We start from the raw sequence: 18947 nt of genomic DNA, 5'->3' as shown, positions 1-18947 counted from the left end.
TTACCGAACGGCTGGACAAGACGCTTTGGTGGATCGTAAATGCTCCCCACCGGTGAGCTGAGTGGCCGGCAGCACGCCGCAAGGTTCTTTGATCAATCGGCTGCTTCGGTCTGAAGTTTCATCAGCAACATTAATCGCCTTGGTGTGGTGACGTGAGGATGTTTGGGATTACCATCGGCCGCTAATTGCGAGGCCAGCTAGGCAACAAGCGAGCCCCTGCGGCCAGTATCGATGATGTGACATAGACATGTATGTGTCCGTGTGTGTGGCATCTCTACAGTACTCATCAGGAACACCTGGGTCAGTCAGCCAACGAGTACAATAACAAAGGTGATGTGGCATTCATCGACGTCTTTCTTGACTCGAAAGGATCTAACGGATCAGAGCAGGTCTACAATGCCCAACCTCAGCATTCATATATTTGTCTACGCCGAGCCGAGTCTCAGGCCTAACGAGGCTCACGTCGCCTTGTCTGTCTATCACCCACGTTCAAGAAAGTATAACATCTATCATGGATTGAGGACGTCGTCACAGAACCAGAGATGAAATTTGAACGACAAGCGAGAGATCGGGACCCACGGGGCTCCACGACCCCCCATCAAGAAGTACCTTTGTCCAGCATACCAGTGTCCAAATTTGAGCAGCTTGATCGTGTTCTTCGGACCACTGCAGTCCCCCGGCCAAAGCCAACGACGTGGAACTGCCAGACATGGCTACGACAGGCAATAAGGAACATGGAGTCAGAGAACCTTGTGCCGAGAGGTGCGGCGAGCGAGTACTACGCCCGGATGATGTCCCAGGTCAATGCCAACACCACACGTGCATGACGTCCGCGAACAGAAGAGGAGAATACGTTGCTTTTTGTGTCATGAGACTCCTCATTCAGGAGTGATTGCTGTTCGCCGTCTCCACATAACGCCATATATTCAGCACTTTCTCGAAATACGCCTGGGCGGGCGTTACCAAATTTGTCGACGTATAGGATCAGGCTCGTTTGGAAAAGTATACATTGGTACGATAGTCCTCGGAGACGCGATGAAACATTGATCATGACTCAGGGCGCGATGTTCCTACGGGTGACGTGGTGGATATCAAACTCGAGCACCGTTCGATTGCCCCACCGCTCCTCCGCCAAGAGATCGACATCTATGAGGAGTTGATTGGACAGCCCAGCGTCCCTCGAGCGTTCTGGCATGGCTACCACTGTGATTTCCAGGCGGTGGTGTCTGAACTTCTAGGACCCAATCTGGAGGATCTCTTTCGCTACTGTGACAACAAATTCTCACTCAAGACAACATTGATGCTGATGGATCAACTCCTCCACCGGGTCGAAAGCCTCCACGCGGCAGGATACCTCCATCGCGACATCAAGCCTGAAAACTTCCTCCTAGGTACTGGCAAGCAGGGCAACATTGTCTACATGACCGATTTTGGGCTCTCCGCCTATCGGAGAGATTCGCACAGCCAAGTCACGAGTCACAAGCCGGCAACCAGCCCCCGGATTTCCTTGGTTGGCACCTGCCGCTACGCCAGCATTAATGGCCACTTGAACGTCGGTAAGTGGTGTGGATATATTCCATCGTTGATTCGACAAGCTAAACTGGGCCCCATGCAGCTCCATCACGACGTGACGACTTGGAGTCGCTGGGGCATATGGCCTTGTATTTCTTCATGGGTCCCTTCCCTGGCAAGGTCTGAAGGCCCCCAGCCGGCAGGAAAAATATAGGCTTGTTTCCGAGCGGAAGCGGACGATCAAGGTAACCGAACTATGCCAGGGTCTACCCGCGGAGTTTGCGACCTACATAAACTACATTCGTGGACTGAATGACCAGGACAGGCCAGATTACAAGTACCTCAGGAGCTTATTCGGTCGGCTCTTTCGCCACAAAGGTTTCGAGCATGACAACGTGTTCGATTGGACGATTCGAGAGTTTGAAAGGCAGTCAAATATGAATCAGCAACGTCCTGTGCCCTGTCCTAGCGATTGGGGAGCAAATGCCGAAGCGAGCCCTTACAGGCAGACGTGACCGAAAGAGGAGGTGTCGAAGCAGAGCTGATACGAAGGAATCATGGCGTGACAACGTCTTTGACTAGACGATTCGGGAAATTCCAGAGGCCGGAGCCTGACAGCCAAAGAGCCGTATACGTCGAAAGATATGGGCGAGGGCGAGGAGCAGAGACCGAGTGCAGGTCTAAGGCAAGTCGTCGAAAGAGGAAATGATACTGTATCCTCTAACAATCTCCGTATACATCTTGAAATCCTGGTGGCCGGATCCTAGGGTCCGTGCCTCTTGCGAAACAGGAGGGCGGCTTGTCATCGGCAATCGAGAGCCAATCATTTCGCGGGCAGCAATACCGGCAGGGAGGCAGGAGAATACTCCAGGGGGCAGAGGATGTGTCGAACGAGTTCCCAAGAAAGGGCCGTAAGGTCCGGCTGGTTGCAGATCCGGTCGTACTGGTCTATGGCCTCGTCACGCTTAGGTCAGGTCGTGGGATATCCATGTAAGTTAGCTATAACAGTCGGCAATCTTCCCATACCACCCACTACAAACTCGGCAACTTACAATCATCACAATCACCACATCAGAGATTCCTCAGCTCAACACACGCCAAAAAAATTGCGTAAGCTTTTCAACCCTGATGCTTCACATTTTTGACCGAAGAAGTAGATATTGGACTATTTTAATCTCATGTCTCTTCCGAAGAAAGACTTGGTCAAGCTCATTGATAGTATAGCTGACAATTGGGGCTCCATTCGCAACAAGCTGAGCGGAGCAGAATGCTGGGCGCCGACTCTATCCATCACGAACATCCAAAAACGAGGCGGCATCTAAGCGCCGGTTGGACCAAGGAGAAAAGCTTCCCAAGAACGACGAGAAGGATTAAGATGAGCCCAGTGACAGCTAAAATGTCAATGTCCAGGCTGAGAACCAAGGATCAGCTAGTCACCATAAACTCTTCACAGTCCAAGTTAGACCGAGCAACACCAAAGAAGAGGTCAAGGCAAAGCTGAAGAATGTAGCTCAATCCAACGGGCTTATCTGACCTGTGCATGTGATCAAATGGCTACGTAGTCTCCCAGTCAGTCAGGTTCCAATGACGAAGCCGGTCATTAAACTCTAGACGTTCCTGTTCACTCTCCAAAGACTCAACGGTCTCTTCTATCACAGATTTAAGGTTATCTTTCCGTTCTGTAAACTCATCCGATGGAACCCAACCCTCTTCAGCGACTGGTATGTTCCTGGCCTTTAGGAGGTCTTGAAACTCGTTGTAACGCCGTCCGTCCTTCTGATGCTTGGTCAACTCGTCGCCCTCGATCTTGATAGGGCATTGCTCGGCATCATTTCCATCGCGAAGGAAGCCAGACAGATGGCGCTGAATTCGAAGGAGCGTCTCCCTCAGGAGAAGGGCCTCGACGTCTTGTCTGAAAGGGATTCGGGCGAATACCTCTACCTGCTTTCGAATAGGGGATAATTCTTCGTCCTCCAACACCGCAGCAAGATCGGGAGCGCTCTTCCTGAGGTCGGCCAGGTAATACTGCTGGAGCATTGATTGGCGGTACCTCTCCCAAAGCTCAAGCCTTTTTGCTTCCGGCATCGCCGAGAAATTCTCTGGGAGTTCCAGAAGAAGTGCATCGCGTTCCACATCGATAAACTGGGGCATTCGAACCGCCAGGAACAACGGCAAGATGTCGGTACCCTGCCAATTGACGATGCAGGTAATCTTTCCTTCCGGAGATACAAACAAATTGCCAAAGTGAAGATCTTTATGCCACATTAGCGGTGGATGTTGGTCTGTAGAGCGTGGAAGAATATGTGGTATTGCGGTGCAAAGTGTTCAGAGCATATCAGCTAACGCTATGGCCGACGTGTTGCTTGCCGTGTTTATCGGGAAGGAGAACGCTCGGTCAGCGGTCATGTCTTTGCTTCGATGCATCTCGATTTGTGCCAGTGACGAGTGTGCAACAGAAATGAGATAATCTTGTGGAGTACACCCTGACCGGTTAGCAATCAAGCAACCGTGAAATCCTCAACAGGGACTTACAGGGGCCACAATTCACCCCAGATGCTGTAAGCGCTGGTTCGATGAAATGTTGATGTGCCAATGGACCGATGCAATACGTCGGGGTAGAAGTCGATATCACTGAGAAATGCCGAGAAAAACCAAGTTTGGCTGCATCATCAAGAAAGTACAGACTCCCATACACACTAAACATAGGTTTGGTGGCAACGAGCCGCCTTTGAATAGACAGCACTTCATCCACGATAGCGAGTTTCTCTGGTATTTCGAGGTGAGACCATACGGTGTTCAAAGCTCTCCCCTGAGCCTCTTCCATGATGATGTATTCGCAACCGACCGGGTTGTCGCTGTTGTCGCTCCATGAAAACACCTTGGGCACCGGCACTTCCAACTCGGACCGTAAGAACTCAAGTGTGGCAACTTCGCTTGCCGTGACCAAACATCGCGGGTCAACCGGATCAGGGATCTTAACTATCAATCGCCGTTCCCCAACAACGGCGAGGAAGACTTTATTGGAAGCGCCTTCCGCGAGCTTCTCAAATCGAACAGTAATACCAGCTGTTGATCCCGCTGCCTTGATTATGACATGTTCGAGAGCCCTGAGGTCGAATTTCTGTGTGTGTTCTTGTCGCTTACGACGCTCGTTCCACGGCCAGCGACCTGTAGTTGGGAAGAACAGATCCGAGGTGAGGGAAGAATTGAACCGGGTCGTTTGCAACTTATGAAAACTGTGTCTCACAGATAAAAGTCTTCTCCTTGAAAACCACATCGAGCGGATTAAATGACGGAGTAAATTGATCCCCTTGCAAAATCTGCGAACGATTGTCAGTACTACTGAGTAGGACTCACAACGAGGTCGACGCATCTCATGTTTCGGTTGACACCAGAATTGCGCCAGCCTCGAATCGGCGAACAGTATTACATTGTAAAGACGGTCATTGGCAACGCCCGCAACTCAGCCTGTTCAACACCAGTCTACATGAATTTGTCAAGGAGGTCGTCGACAAGCTCGAAGATCTTGCCGCCGTAGTTTAAAAGACAGCCATTCCGTCCATATATATATATATATATACCAGGTGGCCTGAAGAGACTGGGACGAGTTGTATATTCAGCCGGATTCGTGAGGTGCCCGGTAGCCTTCGAGCTGAAGCGGAGGAAGTAGTCGCATCTGCTGGGATTACTACAGGAGGCACACTTGGACCCTCGCCAACCACAAAACTGGATGGAACCATAGTTGGAGTAGTCAAAATCTGTGGGCATTTCCAGAGCTTTACCATCCGCGCGTCGTCCTTTCCCATCGTAGACGCTATGATTTCGTTAACGAATCGTTTGTAAGTCTTTGATTTCCGGTAGTTGCGTCGAGGCGTACATAGATGGATGGCGAAACCCCACAGTCGAGTAATTAATTACTCGACCTTGATGTAATACTCTCGGTTCTTTCATAAACCCGTCGTGCCGATAGATACGATATAACTTACCTAGGTGCTACCAGAAGCCTAAGTATTTTTGAAAAAGCGCTTGTCCTCTCATGATGCCCTCTTGGAGGACTCCCGTCGAATGGTGAACACCGTCATGATGCGTGCGGGCATATCGCATTCATTACACGCCTGCACGTAGTCAAGACTGGCACTGCTGTACACGCAATCGTAGAGCCAGGATATTATTCTCCAGCCACAGACAACGACCATGAATCAAATTTAGATTACAAGTTCTCCAAAACTATATCGGGATCCCGACAACCTCATCGTCTCCTCGTCCATCCGGGACATGATCCCCATAGACCGTGATCGGAATGACGACGTCGAATGTCTCGCAGTCCAAGTTCTCCACAGCAACATGGATGATCCCGCGTTCATCTCGGACCACTTCGTCTACCAGGTCGACAGCGGCCGGAGCCCGCGCTTCACCCTCACCCATGCTCCCACCGCCGTCAACACCACCACCACCATCATCATCGTCATCGTCACCCTCGGAGGTCTTGACGGTCCCAAATTCGAACCTGAGGCTCCACTCGAGGTTCACGCCACTGGTGACAAACGTCGGCGTCGCCGAAGCTGGAATGCTAGGCGAGAATGTAGCCCTCCGCGCAAACAGGATGTTCTCCGACTGCGCACTGTAAGTCTTTTTCGTGGCCCTGTTAATTGTGGCGGCAGACCGGACAGCAAGTGAAGGGCTGATTTTCTCCGTCGATTCGAGGGTCGACCTGAGCGAGGCGCAACGGACCTGACTGTCCGAGAGGTCGATGACAGCCGTGATCGTCTCGCCGAGTCTGTGCAGCGGCCTGTCGATGACGACGACGGCAACCTTGAGTCCGTTCCGGGAGATTTCGAACCGGTTCGAGCTGGACGACGCAACATCGGTGCTCTGGTTACTGTACAGAATGGCGCGATCGATGGCCTGCAACGCCATTGAATCCGCACCAGTGTAGTGGCGGGGGTTGTATGCTTCCATGGTGGCAGTGCTGGATTTGCGGCTCACATTGCGCTCGAGAAGCTTATCGACGAACGCAAGAAAGTCGGCACTAGCTTTCTCATGGGACTGCGGCGAGGGTGAGGTAGGAGTGGTGGACTCGGTATTGTGAGAAGGCAGGGGAAGGGAGAGGACGGATCTGGTGCGTGCGAGGTCTTGGAGAATGACGTGAGGTTGCATGAGGTCGTGGCCGAAGATTTCGCCATCATAGTCAACGCCCGAAAAAACACGCACGGGCACGTTGACTTGACGGACTGCGTGTACCTCCGGGCCAGCCTGTACGCCCACGGTGAGGTTGTACGAGATCTTGATGGATTTGCCGCGGTAGCTTGATGGCAGACCCCGCGGGAGAGGGTATTTGTACGTATAGCTTCGCTCCTCACCGGGCTCGAGATGCATGTCGACAAAGAGGAGCGATTGAGGAGTGGACAGCAGGGGAATGGCTCTAGAGTTGTTGATGGCCTGCATCTGCTTGACGCTGCTTGTGTCGTCGCTGCTGAGTAGGCTGTTTAGAGAGTTGCTGAAATCTTTGAGGCTGAACGCCGTGCCTAGAAATCCACTCATCGGACGGGGTTTCTTCATCCCCACTACGCCGCCACCAGCTTGTCCGCCTAGGAAGTCTTTGCTCTTGACGTCCTCGAAATGGGATTGGTCAATCAAGGACGTGTCGAGGGTGAACGTCGCGTTCAGCTGCGCGTAGCCCATGAGCAAACTGACAGTTTGAGGTCTTTGTTTTGGCCTTAGCGGCGTCCGTGGCAGGACTGAGATGGGTCTGTGGTCCGAAAAGACAGAGGGTTGCTCAGACATGAGCGTTTCCTCTGAATGATTGCTGAGGGAATAGAAATCGCCGCTGCTTCGCTCACTTGTCACCTGGCTCGACCTCGACAAGACTCGTGCCGCATCGTCATCACCCGGACTTAGAGCCTCTCGGCGGGTACCAGGGCTAGCTGGGAATTTGAAGTCCGGCGTAGGCTCACGGCTTCGACTTTTGGCTGGCGACCGTGGACTGCGCCGAGCGCCTTGTGGCGAAACCCCCGGGGGGGCTTTGCCGGATTGGCTCTTCTTCCTTGGAAGCGGCGCTTGAACTGGGTAAGCTTGCAAGGCATATAATGGCTATTGATAATAATAAGCTTACCTGGCTGAAGTTGCACGGTAGATGATCGTTGATGACTTGGTCTTTGCTGGCGCGCCCGGCTATTGGAGGATGATAAATCTGGGTGATCGTTGTTGCCGAGAGGCGACGTTAACGACATGATTGAGACTGATCTCTGCTTGAATCCTGGTCTATCTGTCGAAGACCGAAGATCGGTCGTGTTTAGCGGGCTTTGCAGCGACGCGGTAGCTCGATGCAGTGCTCGACCGTTGGACTGAGATTCCACGTCTGAAGCAGACCGGCCATTCCGGCCGAGGCGTAGATGAGCATGATGTTTCAACGCAAGAGCGGCAATTTGACTGATGCTTTCGTGCCGACTGCTGCGCTTTCTGCCGCTGGATGGTGTTTGTGGTTCGGCGTTGGCGACGTTCTTGAAGGTGATGGTGCACTTGAGTTCTTCCCCAGCGAACACAGATTGTTCCTGGAAGCGAACGATGACATGAATGTCCGAATGCATACCACGGCCTCTCAGGCTTCAGCACAGCTTGATTGGGGAGAAACGTCGCGTGGAGTATTCGATAGAAGACAACGGCGTCAGGGACAAAAGCCACATCGACGGTGAGGTCAATGGCTTGTTGTGGCTAAACATCGGCAGCTCAAGGAACGGGGAAACAATCTGCCGAAACTGGGATTCGGCAAGACGCGACAATGACAATCATCAGCACAACACCGTTCAAACGATGCTTAGTAGTCTATCATGTGAACAAGTCTCTTGTTGGTACAGTGTCATGCAAGGCGTCATCATCAGCCATATCTATATATTCCACGTGGACTAATTTGGACGACACCTCCAGAAGTCTGCCAGCTATGATGACAGCATCACCTAGAGCGTCCCAAATAGCCACTTCGAGGTCTTAAACCTCTCCTCGCTGTCGCCAGCTGGCTATCACCCTCCCAGCTCTAGATGGCACCTACGGAGTGCTTCTTGTCATGCACTTCGCACACTGTGCGTGGACCTGACCTGAGCAGATGGGACGCTCTCATGCGCAGCTTGGTTAAGGCTCTTCCACATGTGTTTGTAGCATTGACGCGAACCGACTCGCTGCATGCAACGGTGCTGGTGTAAGGTGCTGTACCATGGATCGCTGCCGAGATGTTGGAAGACACCGAGTATTGCTGGATGGCGGTTTTAGTGGTGTGGAAATGATGAGGTTTCTCAACCAGATCCTTCAGCCAGAGACCGCTACCTGAGCTGCAAGCTTCTCCGTCGTTCTGCCTAGTCCATTGTTGGCATAGAAGTCCATGGGATATGTACCATCGCCTCGGTCCCACCCTTGTTGGCCACCTAATACCACTAGGGCTTCGTATGGGGTCAACAGTGGCCGAGGGAAAGCATATCCCCAATCAATGCTCAGTCTCGGACAAGCAATCTGAACCCAACAGTCCACGTCTTCGAACAATGCCAGCTTGCCCGGAAAGATCTCACTAAGCAAAAGATTGATATAAGGTATGCCTTGTTGGGTCAGGTAGTTTTGTATCATGGTCAGCGTGTGAGGATTGCCTTGTCGGCCCAAGGCTCCCAGAATCAGGCCCCATTTCTTTGCTTTCTTTGCAACACCAATTGCGCTGGACCGCATGTCCAGCATTTCTTCATGTGAATACGTCTCGCGCGTCAACTTCCGAGAGTAAGGGTCATATCGATAGGCTGGAATGTCAGGGTTTGCTATCATCGCAGCCTCAAGGTGGAAACGACCGTCCCCCAGATATAGGATCAAGTCAACATTTTGGTCTTTAGCAATTTTAGGTGCAGTACACCCGAGAACCTCGCCCTTGCTGAGCGGCATAACTTGAGGCACGACCAACTTCAGCCCTTCGGCTTCGAGGGCAGGTCTGATCGTATGCAGGGTGGCATGAAACTGTATTGTACCCACCATGGCGATTGTCTTGCCAGGAGAAATGTTGCGTGACAGAGTGCTCACCAGATGTTTTGTGTCAATGGAGATGTCTACAAAAATGTAGAGGGTGGCTATCTTTGTTGCCGACACAGGTATTAAACAACTGTGAGCGTAGTGAACCAGGAGATCGCATCCCAGTGCTCTTGCGGTGTAGTCATCAATACAGCATGCACCATATGTTACATCTCCCATGATCAATGTTTCAGTGCCAGGACAGAACTGGGTGAGAATGTCAGAGATGGTAGTGGCAAACATCAGCAAGCCTTCTGGAAACTGTAGAGCGACTCTCTTTGCCTCGAGTGTTCGTATCCGATGAATGGTCTTGGGTATCTCGAAACTGTAGTTGTGAGGGAGCAAGGCTATTGCAGCCTGGATGTCTGGGTCGTCCAGTATTTCGGCCGGGATCTGGTTCAAGGCTCGAGGTGTTTTGCGCTGACCTGCCTCGACATTAGCAGCCAGTATCGGCACGACCGCAAGGCTTCATACTTTTCACGACGATTGCCGCAGTTTCCTCCACAGAGCCATTGGCATCCTGCCTTTGTCTCGCCTGTGCATCTGCGGTTCTCCTTCCGACAAACCTTCTCTTGGGTGTCCTATTGGTATTGCCTCTCTCCTCCGCCGTTGACGGAAAAGCACCGGGCATTGGAGGTTCGTCCATCTCTATTGCTCGGGCCCCAATGCAGGGTTCCCGCCGAATTAAGGCTGTCTCTCGATCTTGGACAATACAAGACTTGTCGGTGGCATCGTGAATTTCGTCGATGATCTCGTCGAAGTCTCCAAAAAAATCGCCGCAGGCTGGTTGGCGTCGCCATCGGAATGCGGAGAAACTCAGTCCGATCTGGTTTGGTGATGGCGTCATAGATTTTGTTGTTTGCAACTCGTATCACAATGCATCCAGGCACTCGACACGATCATACTTGTACTCGTACTTGAGTCTCGGACAGACTAGTTGAGATTCAGAATGCGATAAGACCCGGTAGGTTGCAGTCAGAGGCGTAGGATCTCGCCATCACCGAGTCGACACCCCTTGTATTCAGCCAGTCATGCCTTTATTGCAATCTCTGCTAGCAGCGTCCAACTTTCGCAACCCCTTCTTGAGAAACCTCGTTCCATCCGTTGGTCTTGCATTCAGTATCCAAGCAGCTGTAGCTGTGCCCTCCATTCTCGGAGGCTCTGAGCGCTTCTACGACCTTTCTGGCTCATTGACTTATCTCTCATGCACAGCCCTGAGCCTGTACCTCCCCGCCCTGCGTGCAAGAACGGCAGCAGCACTGGCAGGACAGCCAAAACCAGCATGGCCTAGCCTTATCAACGCTCTTCGAGGCACAGGTGGCCCTTATGGCTTCAACTGGAGACAGGTGTTCTTGAGCGCCGCCGTAGGCTTCTGGGCTTCTCGATGTAAGTCTGCATCCTCGAAAGGGATCTCGATCATGACTGACCGCAAGCAGTGGGCGCATATCTCTTCACCCGTATTCTCTCTGACGGCGAAGATTCCCGTTTCAGAGATATCCGCAACTCGCCTCCCAAGTTCGCCGTGGCTTTCTTTGCACAGGCAACTTGGGTGTCGCTCTGCTTATTGCCCGTGCTGGCCATCAATTCGTTACCCGCTTCAACCTTTGCTGCTCTCGGAGGAGCCATTTCCATCTCAGACTTGGTTGGCATTCTGCTCTACATTGGGGGAATAAGCTTCGAGGTTACTGCCGACAGACAGAAGAGCAAATGGTCGCAGGAGAAGAAGGAGAAGAAGCACGACGAGGATTTTCTCACCAGAGGACTATGGAGCAAGAGCCGCCACCCAAACTACTTTGGAGAAAGCACCCTATGGACAGGCATTGCTACAATGTCAGCTGGAGTTCTCGCATCGAAGGCGGGAGTAGCTGGGATGGGCCTGGCCAGCGGGATGGCAGGGAAAGCAATCGCGCTTGTCACGGCAGGGATCAGTCCTGCGTTTGTGACCTTGCTGCTTTTCAAAGTATCTGGGATTCCTCTCAGCGAGGAAAAGTACGATAAGAAGTACGGCGACCGCGCGGACTATCGGGAGTGGAAGAGGGAAACGCCCATGTTCTTCCCCAAGCTGTAGCATGCTGAATATCTATTCTCTGGGCATCATGAAAGCTGGCAATTTGAGACGACTCGTGGGTAATGCCATGTTCCGTAAACAAACCATGGATATTTCGAGGTCTTGTCTTTGCCGTGGAGATGGTTGATCCGAGGATGCTGTCACGGTGGTTTGAAGTTTCACCTGGTTGAGCTACAACCTACAGGCGTCATCCGACGTGGTTGTCGTAGATCTGTCCACTAAAGAGACATTTATTGCGGAGAAATCCATAGTCCCGACCGCCACATATTGACTCTGAGTGATGGTAGTAACAACTCGTGTCCTCCAAGCTACCTGCACCATACGTCCCTACGCAGACACCGTTCATATAGACTCCTCGAAGGGAAGCGCGCACACACTCACACACACACAGAGAGAGAGAGCGTGCGTGTGAGGGGGACAGAGAGTTGAAAAAAGGCGTCCTCGGTGCCGTGGGAGTAGTACCTAGGTAAAACCTACCATGCCCAGCACCAGCACCACGGCGACGACGACGACAAAATGGTCACAACATCCGGCTTCACACACGCACCCGTGTCGCGGTTCCTGATCCTGTGCTCCGTCGGGGCGTCGATCCTCACGTCGATTCTGGACATCAAGCACCTCCTCGCGATCAAACCCTCGCCGCACCTCTGGCCGTACCTGCAACTCTCTCGCGCGCTGACGTTCCAGCTGTCCTACACGTCGTCGACGGAACTCCTCTTCTCCACGGCGCTGCTGTACCACTTCCGCGTCCTCGAACGGGTCTGGGGAAGTCGGAAGTACGCCAGCTTCGTCGCCGTCGCGTTCGCGCTCAACGTGCTCGTCCTGCCGGGTCTGACCGTCCTCCTCAAAACCGCGAGCTTCGGCGTCTACAACTACCTTCCGGCCGGGCCGGTGGCGGTGGTCTTTGCCGCCCTGAGCGCGTGGGCGGACGAGGTCCCTCGCCTGTACCGCTACAAGATTGTCCTCGCGGGGGGCACCGAGACCGAAGCGGAAACCACCGCGAGGTCGTCACAAGGTGCGGCCGGCGCGGGCGGAGCGGGCGGTACCAACGGCGTGGTTCTAAGCGACAAGAGCACGACGTATGTTCTCGCGGCGCAGTTGGCGCTGAGCCAGTTCCCCTACCAGCTCCTGCCGGCCGCGGTGGGCTGGACCGTGGGGAGCGCGTGGATGGGCGAGCTCCTGCCCGCTGGCCTCGCGCGGTGGCGGGTGCCGGCGTGGGTGGTCGGGGAGACCAGCCCTCGCAAAGAGCGCGGCCAGTATGAAGGCCTGCGAAGACGGTTGGAAGAAGAGGGTAGCTCGGCGGACGGCATGAGGAACGTGAGTGACAATGCCCATGACACGCACACTCAGGATGAGAGGAGGGGGTTTGGGAGGCAGGTCCTGGGATATTTCACGGGATCTTGACTCGGGCTGTCTTGCTCGTCCCAAGTACACGGAGGCAAAACATCTGTGCTAATATCGATAATCCTTTTCTTTGGACTCCCCCGATGCGAGTAAAATCGATTGCTCTTGGTGTGAGGTAGCCTTTGACACTGAGGTGTATGTTGCGTCGTGGGCCAGGTCACGGGAATGGGTAGACACAAAACACAAAGTCGAGCACATTCACACTGAACTGGCATGAGGATGGAAAGAATGACACAAAAGATACCTTATAGAATACATTGTTACCCCGGTACGTGCTACGAAGCGCACCATCGAAGCCCAGAGAACCCCAACCCTTTTGAAAAGTCTTCCTAGTGACGGATCCTGTAGAGAAACCAACAACTTCTGCTCTAGGTGGTCAAACAACACATGGGGACCGTGTGATTGCTGCGGAATTGCTGCCACCAAGGAAGCAGTCATAGTCCATAGGTGGAAAGGATCGAAGCGTCTTGGGTATAAAGGCAGGTCTGTAGATCCCGCAAATGCCATATGAGATGCTTTCACGGGGGTTTTCCATGAGTGCATCGCCATGGTATGGTGTGCTGGAAGTCGGCGGACTCGATCCAGCTTTCTGTGGCCGATAGATCAATCGGTCTATTAGAACCTTCACTCTATATATGGAGGGTCACGTCGCAAATTCGGACGACAGCTGCTGGGAGCGGTAGTGAACCGTAGAGTCATTATCCCCTTTGCACTGGGTCTTCGACATACCGGGTAAAATTTTTGTGAATCGCCTCCCTCCAAGGGAGTATTCTATTCCTCATCTTCACCCATTCGCCAATCCACTCGTCTGCTCTTCAAAGGCCTGTCTGTACCTCTGCACGGCATTCGCAAGGCTCTTGATGATCGGGCCGAGCAACTGCCTGACCACATCCCCACCGCCTTTGATCGCAGTGTGGTCCAATCTGTGCCGTCTCCCAGTTCTCCTGAACCGCTCTTCCAGAGCCATCTCTTGCGCCCGGACGTGTTCTCTCTTCTCCTTCTCCGCGTCGTCGGCAATCACATTGATCCTGTCCAAAGCGCGGTTGAGACTCTCTACGAGACTGGCGATTTCGTTGGCACGATTAGGATCACCGGACAAAAATGCGTTCCAAAACTGTCGAAGAAACTCAATCGTCGTGGCCTGGGTCAGCGTCAATCGGTCATAGATGGCCGTGCTCAACCCGTTGGCCTGGTCAACGTCGCTTGTCTGGTCTCGATGTGCTTGAATGAGAGACATGATATGCTTTGACGCGAGACTCGATCCGCTTTCTGCTCTTGAGGCATCATCGTCCATGTACTCATCTTCGTCTTCGAACGTTTCGATCGGAACGACGCCTTCCCCGGGCCTGGGAAAATGAGTCGCCAACTCGTTGCAGATTTCCTCAATCGCCTTGCCAGGGTCAAGTTTCCGGAACGGATTCGAGCTTGCACCGTTGGCAGTCTTCTCCGAGTCCTTGTCGGCGAAGAATCGGCTTTGGTCGCGGATATTCAAGATGATCCGCTCCTGCTCCGGGTCCCCGCTGAGATCGCGAAGTCGGAGCTGTTCATACGCTTTTTCCGTCATGCCAATGGGCGCAGAGGCGTCGACATCGTTAGGCCGCACCGTGGCCATGAGCTTTTCACTTAGAGCATTCAATCTTCGTATAATCGGGGCCTTGTCCAGCGCGGTGGCGCGCAGTTCGTTGTCCGGACGATTGCCCTGGCGCTGGCTATGGTTCTCCTCGTTGCCTTCGAGATCGATGAATTTGGGGATATGCATCTCCGCGCTCGTCGCCCTCAGGCCTGTCAACTCGGGATGATTGAGGTACTCCTCGGTGTCGAGATACTTGTCCTTTGATTCCTTTGACGGATCGAACTTCAGTCCCCGGAGCTTCATATACAGTTGACTCTGAAAGAATCGAGACCAGAACTCGACTTCCGATTTGCACTTGTGTGGCACAATTTCGTCGTAGATCATGCGCATAACTGGGTACTGCTCGAAGATAGCTCGGACGTGATCTTGAGTCAATGATAGTTTCGTGCCGCCGTCCTCGCGTCGCAGTTCCGAAAAGACATTGTACTTCCCACGTCCTTGGTTCTGGGCGATCGCATGTGCGCGGAGGAGGTGGACTCGTGACGACCAGAATTGAGCTGTGAATTGGGTTGTTGAAATGGATTCGGGCTTGAGACTGAGTGCTTCTATAAAAGTTCTTTGCAGGGTTTGATCTTCTTGCATGAGTGACTGCTGGAGCCTCACATCAGATTTCAGCCTCTCATCATCTTCCCAGAGGGTGCTGCCTCGCCCAGCACCGGAGACTGTATTTGCAATAGTCATAGCGGCCGACTGCCCGCTCGAGGCTGCCGTAGCATTTTGTGCGGCTTTCTGCGCCTGGATCACATTCGCTAAAGCGTCCTTGATCGCGTTGGCTTCACCTCTGGGGTCACCTTTGGCGGTAAATGTGAAGACGTGGGCGACTGGTTCTGACTGTCCTGGATCTTGGACGAAGACCTTCAACATAACCTTGGGGCTTGATTCAGGCGTTTGTTGAAGGTTGGTGATGTTGGCCGCGGATATTACCAGGCTCGGTGCAGCGTCTGGTGGCTGAGCTGGCGTCCATGACACTGATTTACGATCTTTCGATATAGCTAGCAGCCCAGGCTGCTTTTTGTAAGAGGTCTGTCCCTGCGGTGGCGCCATGGCTGACCGGGATGCAGGGAGGTTGGATTCAAGAATAAGAAGAGGAGCGATCCGCCGTTCTGACGGATCGAAAGACAACCCCGAGCTGCCAATGGCGAGATTTTCTCATGTCGCCCGCAGTGGCCTGTCGACTCAATCAATTCTCTCCAGACTCATGCTCGACGAAGGATACAACAGAGTCCACAAACTCGTTGAGGGAAGATTGAGATGCTTTCAGTATCGACTAATCTGTTTCCGCTGTACTGGCAAATCCTTGCAAAACGAGAGATATGCACGTTCGGTGAACATGAGTTGAAGTCGACGTTTGAGGCCAACATCATGTCTCGGGCTCATGCCAAGCCTCGACTTGACAGAAGCGGCTCTGCTCTACGCCGCTTTAGCGAAATCACGTACGAGATCTGGGACAACAGCCTTTCTTACTATCGGATTCGAGTCCTCTCTCACGTCCGCAGAATCCTTCGATTCATGACATGTCCTTCAAGAATGAATGAATCTCAGCTTTGCAAATGGCAGGACAATCTGAGCTTCAACTACATCCCTACTGACACTGCGTACAATCCGACATCCCCGCGGCTCTGGCCGGGCTTGTTGCTACTCTCGTTCTTTTCAGACTTGAAGAGCTCTCAGGTTCCATCCACAAGAGTGCATAGCTCATCTGTGTTATGGCAGCACACAGAACGCAAAGCAAGAACGACAATAATCCACGGACAGCCTGATCGGTATCAGACAATGTTTTCTGACAATGATGGGACAAGGCCTGTAGGTTTCCACTGGTTTTAGAATCATGACTTGAGACAACGGTGGAGTCTCTACACCATCGGTACCTCCTATTAGTGTCTTCATCTTTCTTTTGAATCCGCGCAAATGGTGTTTGTGTCTAGCATTTCGGATTTGGGGGCATCATGCTGATCACGAGGGAGTCAAGTCATCGATGGCGTGTACGGCAGCGTTTGAGAATCGGCCATCACCAAAGAATGACCAAGGAATCGTCGAGCTTTCTCCATCAGTTGCCATATCTGATGCAATTCATTCCTGGAAGGCCGCACATTGATGCGAAGTTGAGAACAGCCGTTCAGCCAAAGTATCCTAAGAGGGAGATTGAGTAGGCGCGCGGGCCTGGACACTGGCAAAATGTGCCTGTACGCCTCGTCAATTTCCCTAGGAGCCCTGCCCTGGACCTCGGGAACAGCTGCCTCGCCGCGAGGACTGGAAGTTGGATTGCAATACTTGCATTGGTGGGTTGGTCAGAGTGGTGTTCTTGCAGAGGTCAAATCCCCAACAATGAAAAAGCCCTTGTGCGCGAAAAGCGAATCGCTTACAACGGGACAACACAATGTCGGCATGTACCCCACCGGCCGCCTCTGGTATGGTCCGAGTGCGAAAACAAGCAGGCAACATTCCAGCCCTTGTACCATTTCCAAATCCGGTGACCAAGGAGAGAGGGCATGCTGCCGTTTGCGGATCAAGCCTTGATGTCGAGACTGCATTGTCTTGATGCGTATTTCAAGCCTCCTGCCACAGCGCCGTTCAATGGCAGGTTGTATTTCCTCATCGGAAAATAACAAAGTCGTCGAACCAAAGGGTGAAGATTTGACTTTTGAGCCAAAGAAAATGCCGCCGGTTGATAGCAAAACCCAGGAGCCTCCTATCAAACATGATTACAGGCGTCCAGACCTTCAATACACACATGTCAGACGGGCTCAGTATTTTGAAAGGAACCGTCGCCCCCCAGGTACAGCAGACGACTGTCGATGCCTCGCGAGAAATTGCAAGACGGAAGGTGAATGCGAGTATAGGGCCAACGAAATCCACTCCAGAACGTGCAAGAACGACACTGTGCTGTGCTGGGCATGCGGCTGGACGCGACTCTATCAAATGTCGTCGTACTCGCCACGACTTAATGTCATGCATGTCCGCCAGAACATCGGCTGGTGGGATCTCGGATCGCATTGGGTGTTGCGCGACTACCCTGACGACGACACAGCGGGCAATGAGTATATGACCCACGTGTATCTACGTGAGCAACTGGGCGACAAAATTCCCCTGGTAAAGGAGATGCACCTGTTCCCAGCGGGTTCGGTAAACTTCACCGTAGAGTCGCGAGCCCAGGGGAAGCAGCTGATGGAGGTCTGGGAGAGCCTCTCACCCCAACAGATCGCCAACTACCAGGATCAAATGGTAGACATCCTCAAGCACATGCGGCAGCTGACGGCACCACGGCCACAAAAGGTCAACGGCGACAGGCTGGGGAACTGTCTCACCGGCATAACCATGAAGGGGCATGCCCCTTGGTGCTTGGACATCGGGTATACCAACGAAGAGTGGATGGAGATTCTTGCCGGAGACATCCGCTACAACCTCGCCCGGAAGCTGAAGATTGATGACCCCAAGGTGCTCGAGGAGAAGTTCCAAGAAATCAAAGACAGTGTGCCGGACGGAGCACCCTACGTCATGACGCACGCGGATCTGAATCTCACCAATATCATTGTCAAGGATGACAAGATCGAAGCCATCATCGACTGGGAGATGGCTGGATTCTACCCGTGGTGGGCAGAAGTATTCAGAGTCGGCAGATCCTACCCCCCCGCGGAAGAGTTCTTCAACGGTGTCTTCGAGAGAGTCGACCCCAAGTTGAGAGAGGATTACTGGGTACCCAAGGTCTTCGGCTGGAAGTTCTTCCAGACCATGGGTTATTACCACCACGCAGATCACGAACCCTCCGACCCGGACGCACACACCGGCGGCTACTTTCGCGGTCCCTTCTGCAAATGCCACCCGGACCCGGGATGGATAGACCCTGTGGCAGTCGGAGTCAAGTTCAAGCATATTGCGTGGGATTGGAGGAAGCTTATGAAGAAGACCAGTGAAGAAGGAAACTGAACTCACAGTAAAACCAAACCGTCAAAGTTGCCCTTTTCTGAACCTTGGTCGGCCACGGGATACGGTCCCTGCATTTGGTCCCTGGAAACAACGGAAATCCTCGGCACGACGCAGGCATAAGGCGTTCTGGAGTAGGTCGGAACCAGTTTTTGGAATTTCTCATTTTCGACACTGTCACTCTTTGCTAGCAATACAAGACATGACGATTTCCCACACCTGCTCGGCACTCAGCCCCCAGTTGTGTTTCTTCTCTCTCACGACTCACGGGCCCTCCTTGGCCTCCCGACATCCGGCACCTTGATGTCCACGTTCAGCTGCTTTGCGAGTTCAAGAACCGAAGGCCTCAGGCCATGTCACGAGCAACGCATC

At 52.9% G+C, this 18947-nt stretch overlaps 8 protein-coding genes across 8 annotated transcripts; 4 read left to right on the top strand and 4 right to left on the bottom strand.

Annotated features, from left to right (window-relative positions):
- Positions 1–734: 734 nt before the first annotated feature.
- PV08_06879 (uncharacterized protein) lies at positions 735–2027 on the top strand (the record flags this gene model as incomplete). The annotated part of the gene is made up of 4 exons (XM_016381212.1): positions 735–762; positions 1059–1556; positions 1616–1692; positions 1746–2027. 4 exons carry the CDS (start codon positions 735–737, stop codon positions 2025–2027), a joined length of 885 nt encoding a protein of 294 aa, XP_016234314.1.
- A 1039-nt stretch (positions 2028–3066) lies between these two features.
- PV08_06878 (uncharacterized protein) lies at positions 3067–4789 on the bottom strand (the record flags this gene model as incomplete). Its single annotated transcript, XM_016381211.1, has 2 exons — positions 3067–3764; positions 4045–4789. 2 exons carry the CDS (start codon positions 4787–4789, stop codon positions 3067–3069), a joined length of 1443 nt encoding a protein of 480 aa, XP_016234313.1.
- Positions 4790–5739: 950 nt separating this feature from the next.
- PV08_06877 (uncharacterized protein) lies at positions 5740–8099 on the bottom strand (the record flags this gene model as incomplete). The annotated part of the gene is made up of 2 exons (XM_016381210.1): positions 5740–7568; positions 7625–8099. 2 exons carry the CDS (start codon positions 8097–8099, stop codon positions 5740–5742), a joined length of 2304 nt encoding a protein of 767 aa, XP_016234312.1.
- Positions 8100–8811: 712 nt separating this feature from the next.
- PV08_06876 (diphthamide biosynthesis protein 1) lies at positions 8812–10195 on the bottom strand (the record flags this gene model as incomplete). The annotated part of the gene is made up of 2 exons (XM_016381209.1): positions 8812–9974; positions 10024–10195. The coding sequence occupies 2 exons, from the start codon at positions 10193–10195 to the stop codon at positions 8812–8814; spliced, it is 1335 nt and encodes a 444-aa protein (XP_016234311.1).
- Positions 10196–10580: 385 nt separating this feature from the next.
- On the top strand, positions 10581–11617 carry PV08_06875 (uncharacterized protein; the record flags this gene model as incomplete). The annotated part of the gene is made up of 2 exons (XM_016381208.1): positions 10581–10935; positions 10986–11617. 2 exons carry the CDS (start codon positions 10581–10583, stop codon positions 11615–11617), a joined length of 987 nt encoding a protein of 328 aa, XP_016234310.1.
- A 516-nt stretch (positions 11618–12133) lies between these two features.
- On the top strand, positions 12134–13021 carry PV08_06874 (uncharacterized protein; the record flags this gene model as incomplete). Its single annotated transcript, XM_016381207.1, has 1 exon — positions 12134–13021. One exon carries the CDS (start codon positions 12134–12136, stop codon positions 13019–13021), a length of 888 nt encoding a protein of 295 aa, XP_016234309.1.
- A 784-nt stretch (positions 13022–13805) lies between these two features.
- PV08_06873 (uncharacterized protein) lies at positions 13806–15698 on the bottom strand (the record flags this gene model as incomplete). Its single annotated transcript, XM_016381206.1, has 1 exon — positions 13806–15698. One exon carries the CDS (start codon positions 15696–15698, stop codon positions 13806–13808), a length of 1893 nt encoding a protein of 630 aa, XP_016234308.1.
- Positions 15699–17573: 1875 nt separating this feature from the next.
- Positions 17574–18578, top strand: PV08_06872 (uncharacterized protein; the record flags this gene model as incomplete). The annotated part of the gene is made up of 1 exon (XM_016381205.1): positions 17574–18578. One exon carries the CDS (start codon positions 17574–17576, stop codon positions 18576–18578), a length of 1005 nt encoding a protein of 334 aa, XP_016234307.1.
- Between the last annotated feature and the right edge of the window lie 369 nt (positions 18579–18947).

Source organism: Exophiala spinifera (genome assembly GCF_000836115.1).
Source record: "Exophiala spinifera strain CBS 89968 unplaced genomic scaffold supercont1.5, whole genome shotgun sequence".
In the NCBI taxonomy this organism is placed as follows: domain Eukaryota; kingdom Fungi; phylum Ascomycota; class Eurotiomycetes; order Chaetothyriales; family Herpotrichiellaceae; genus Exophiala; species Exophiala spinifera.
This window is presented reverse-complemented; position numbering and strand designations above follow the sequence as displayed.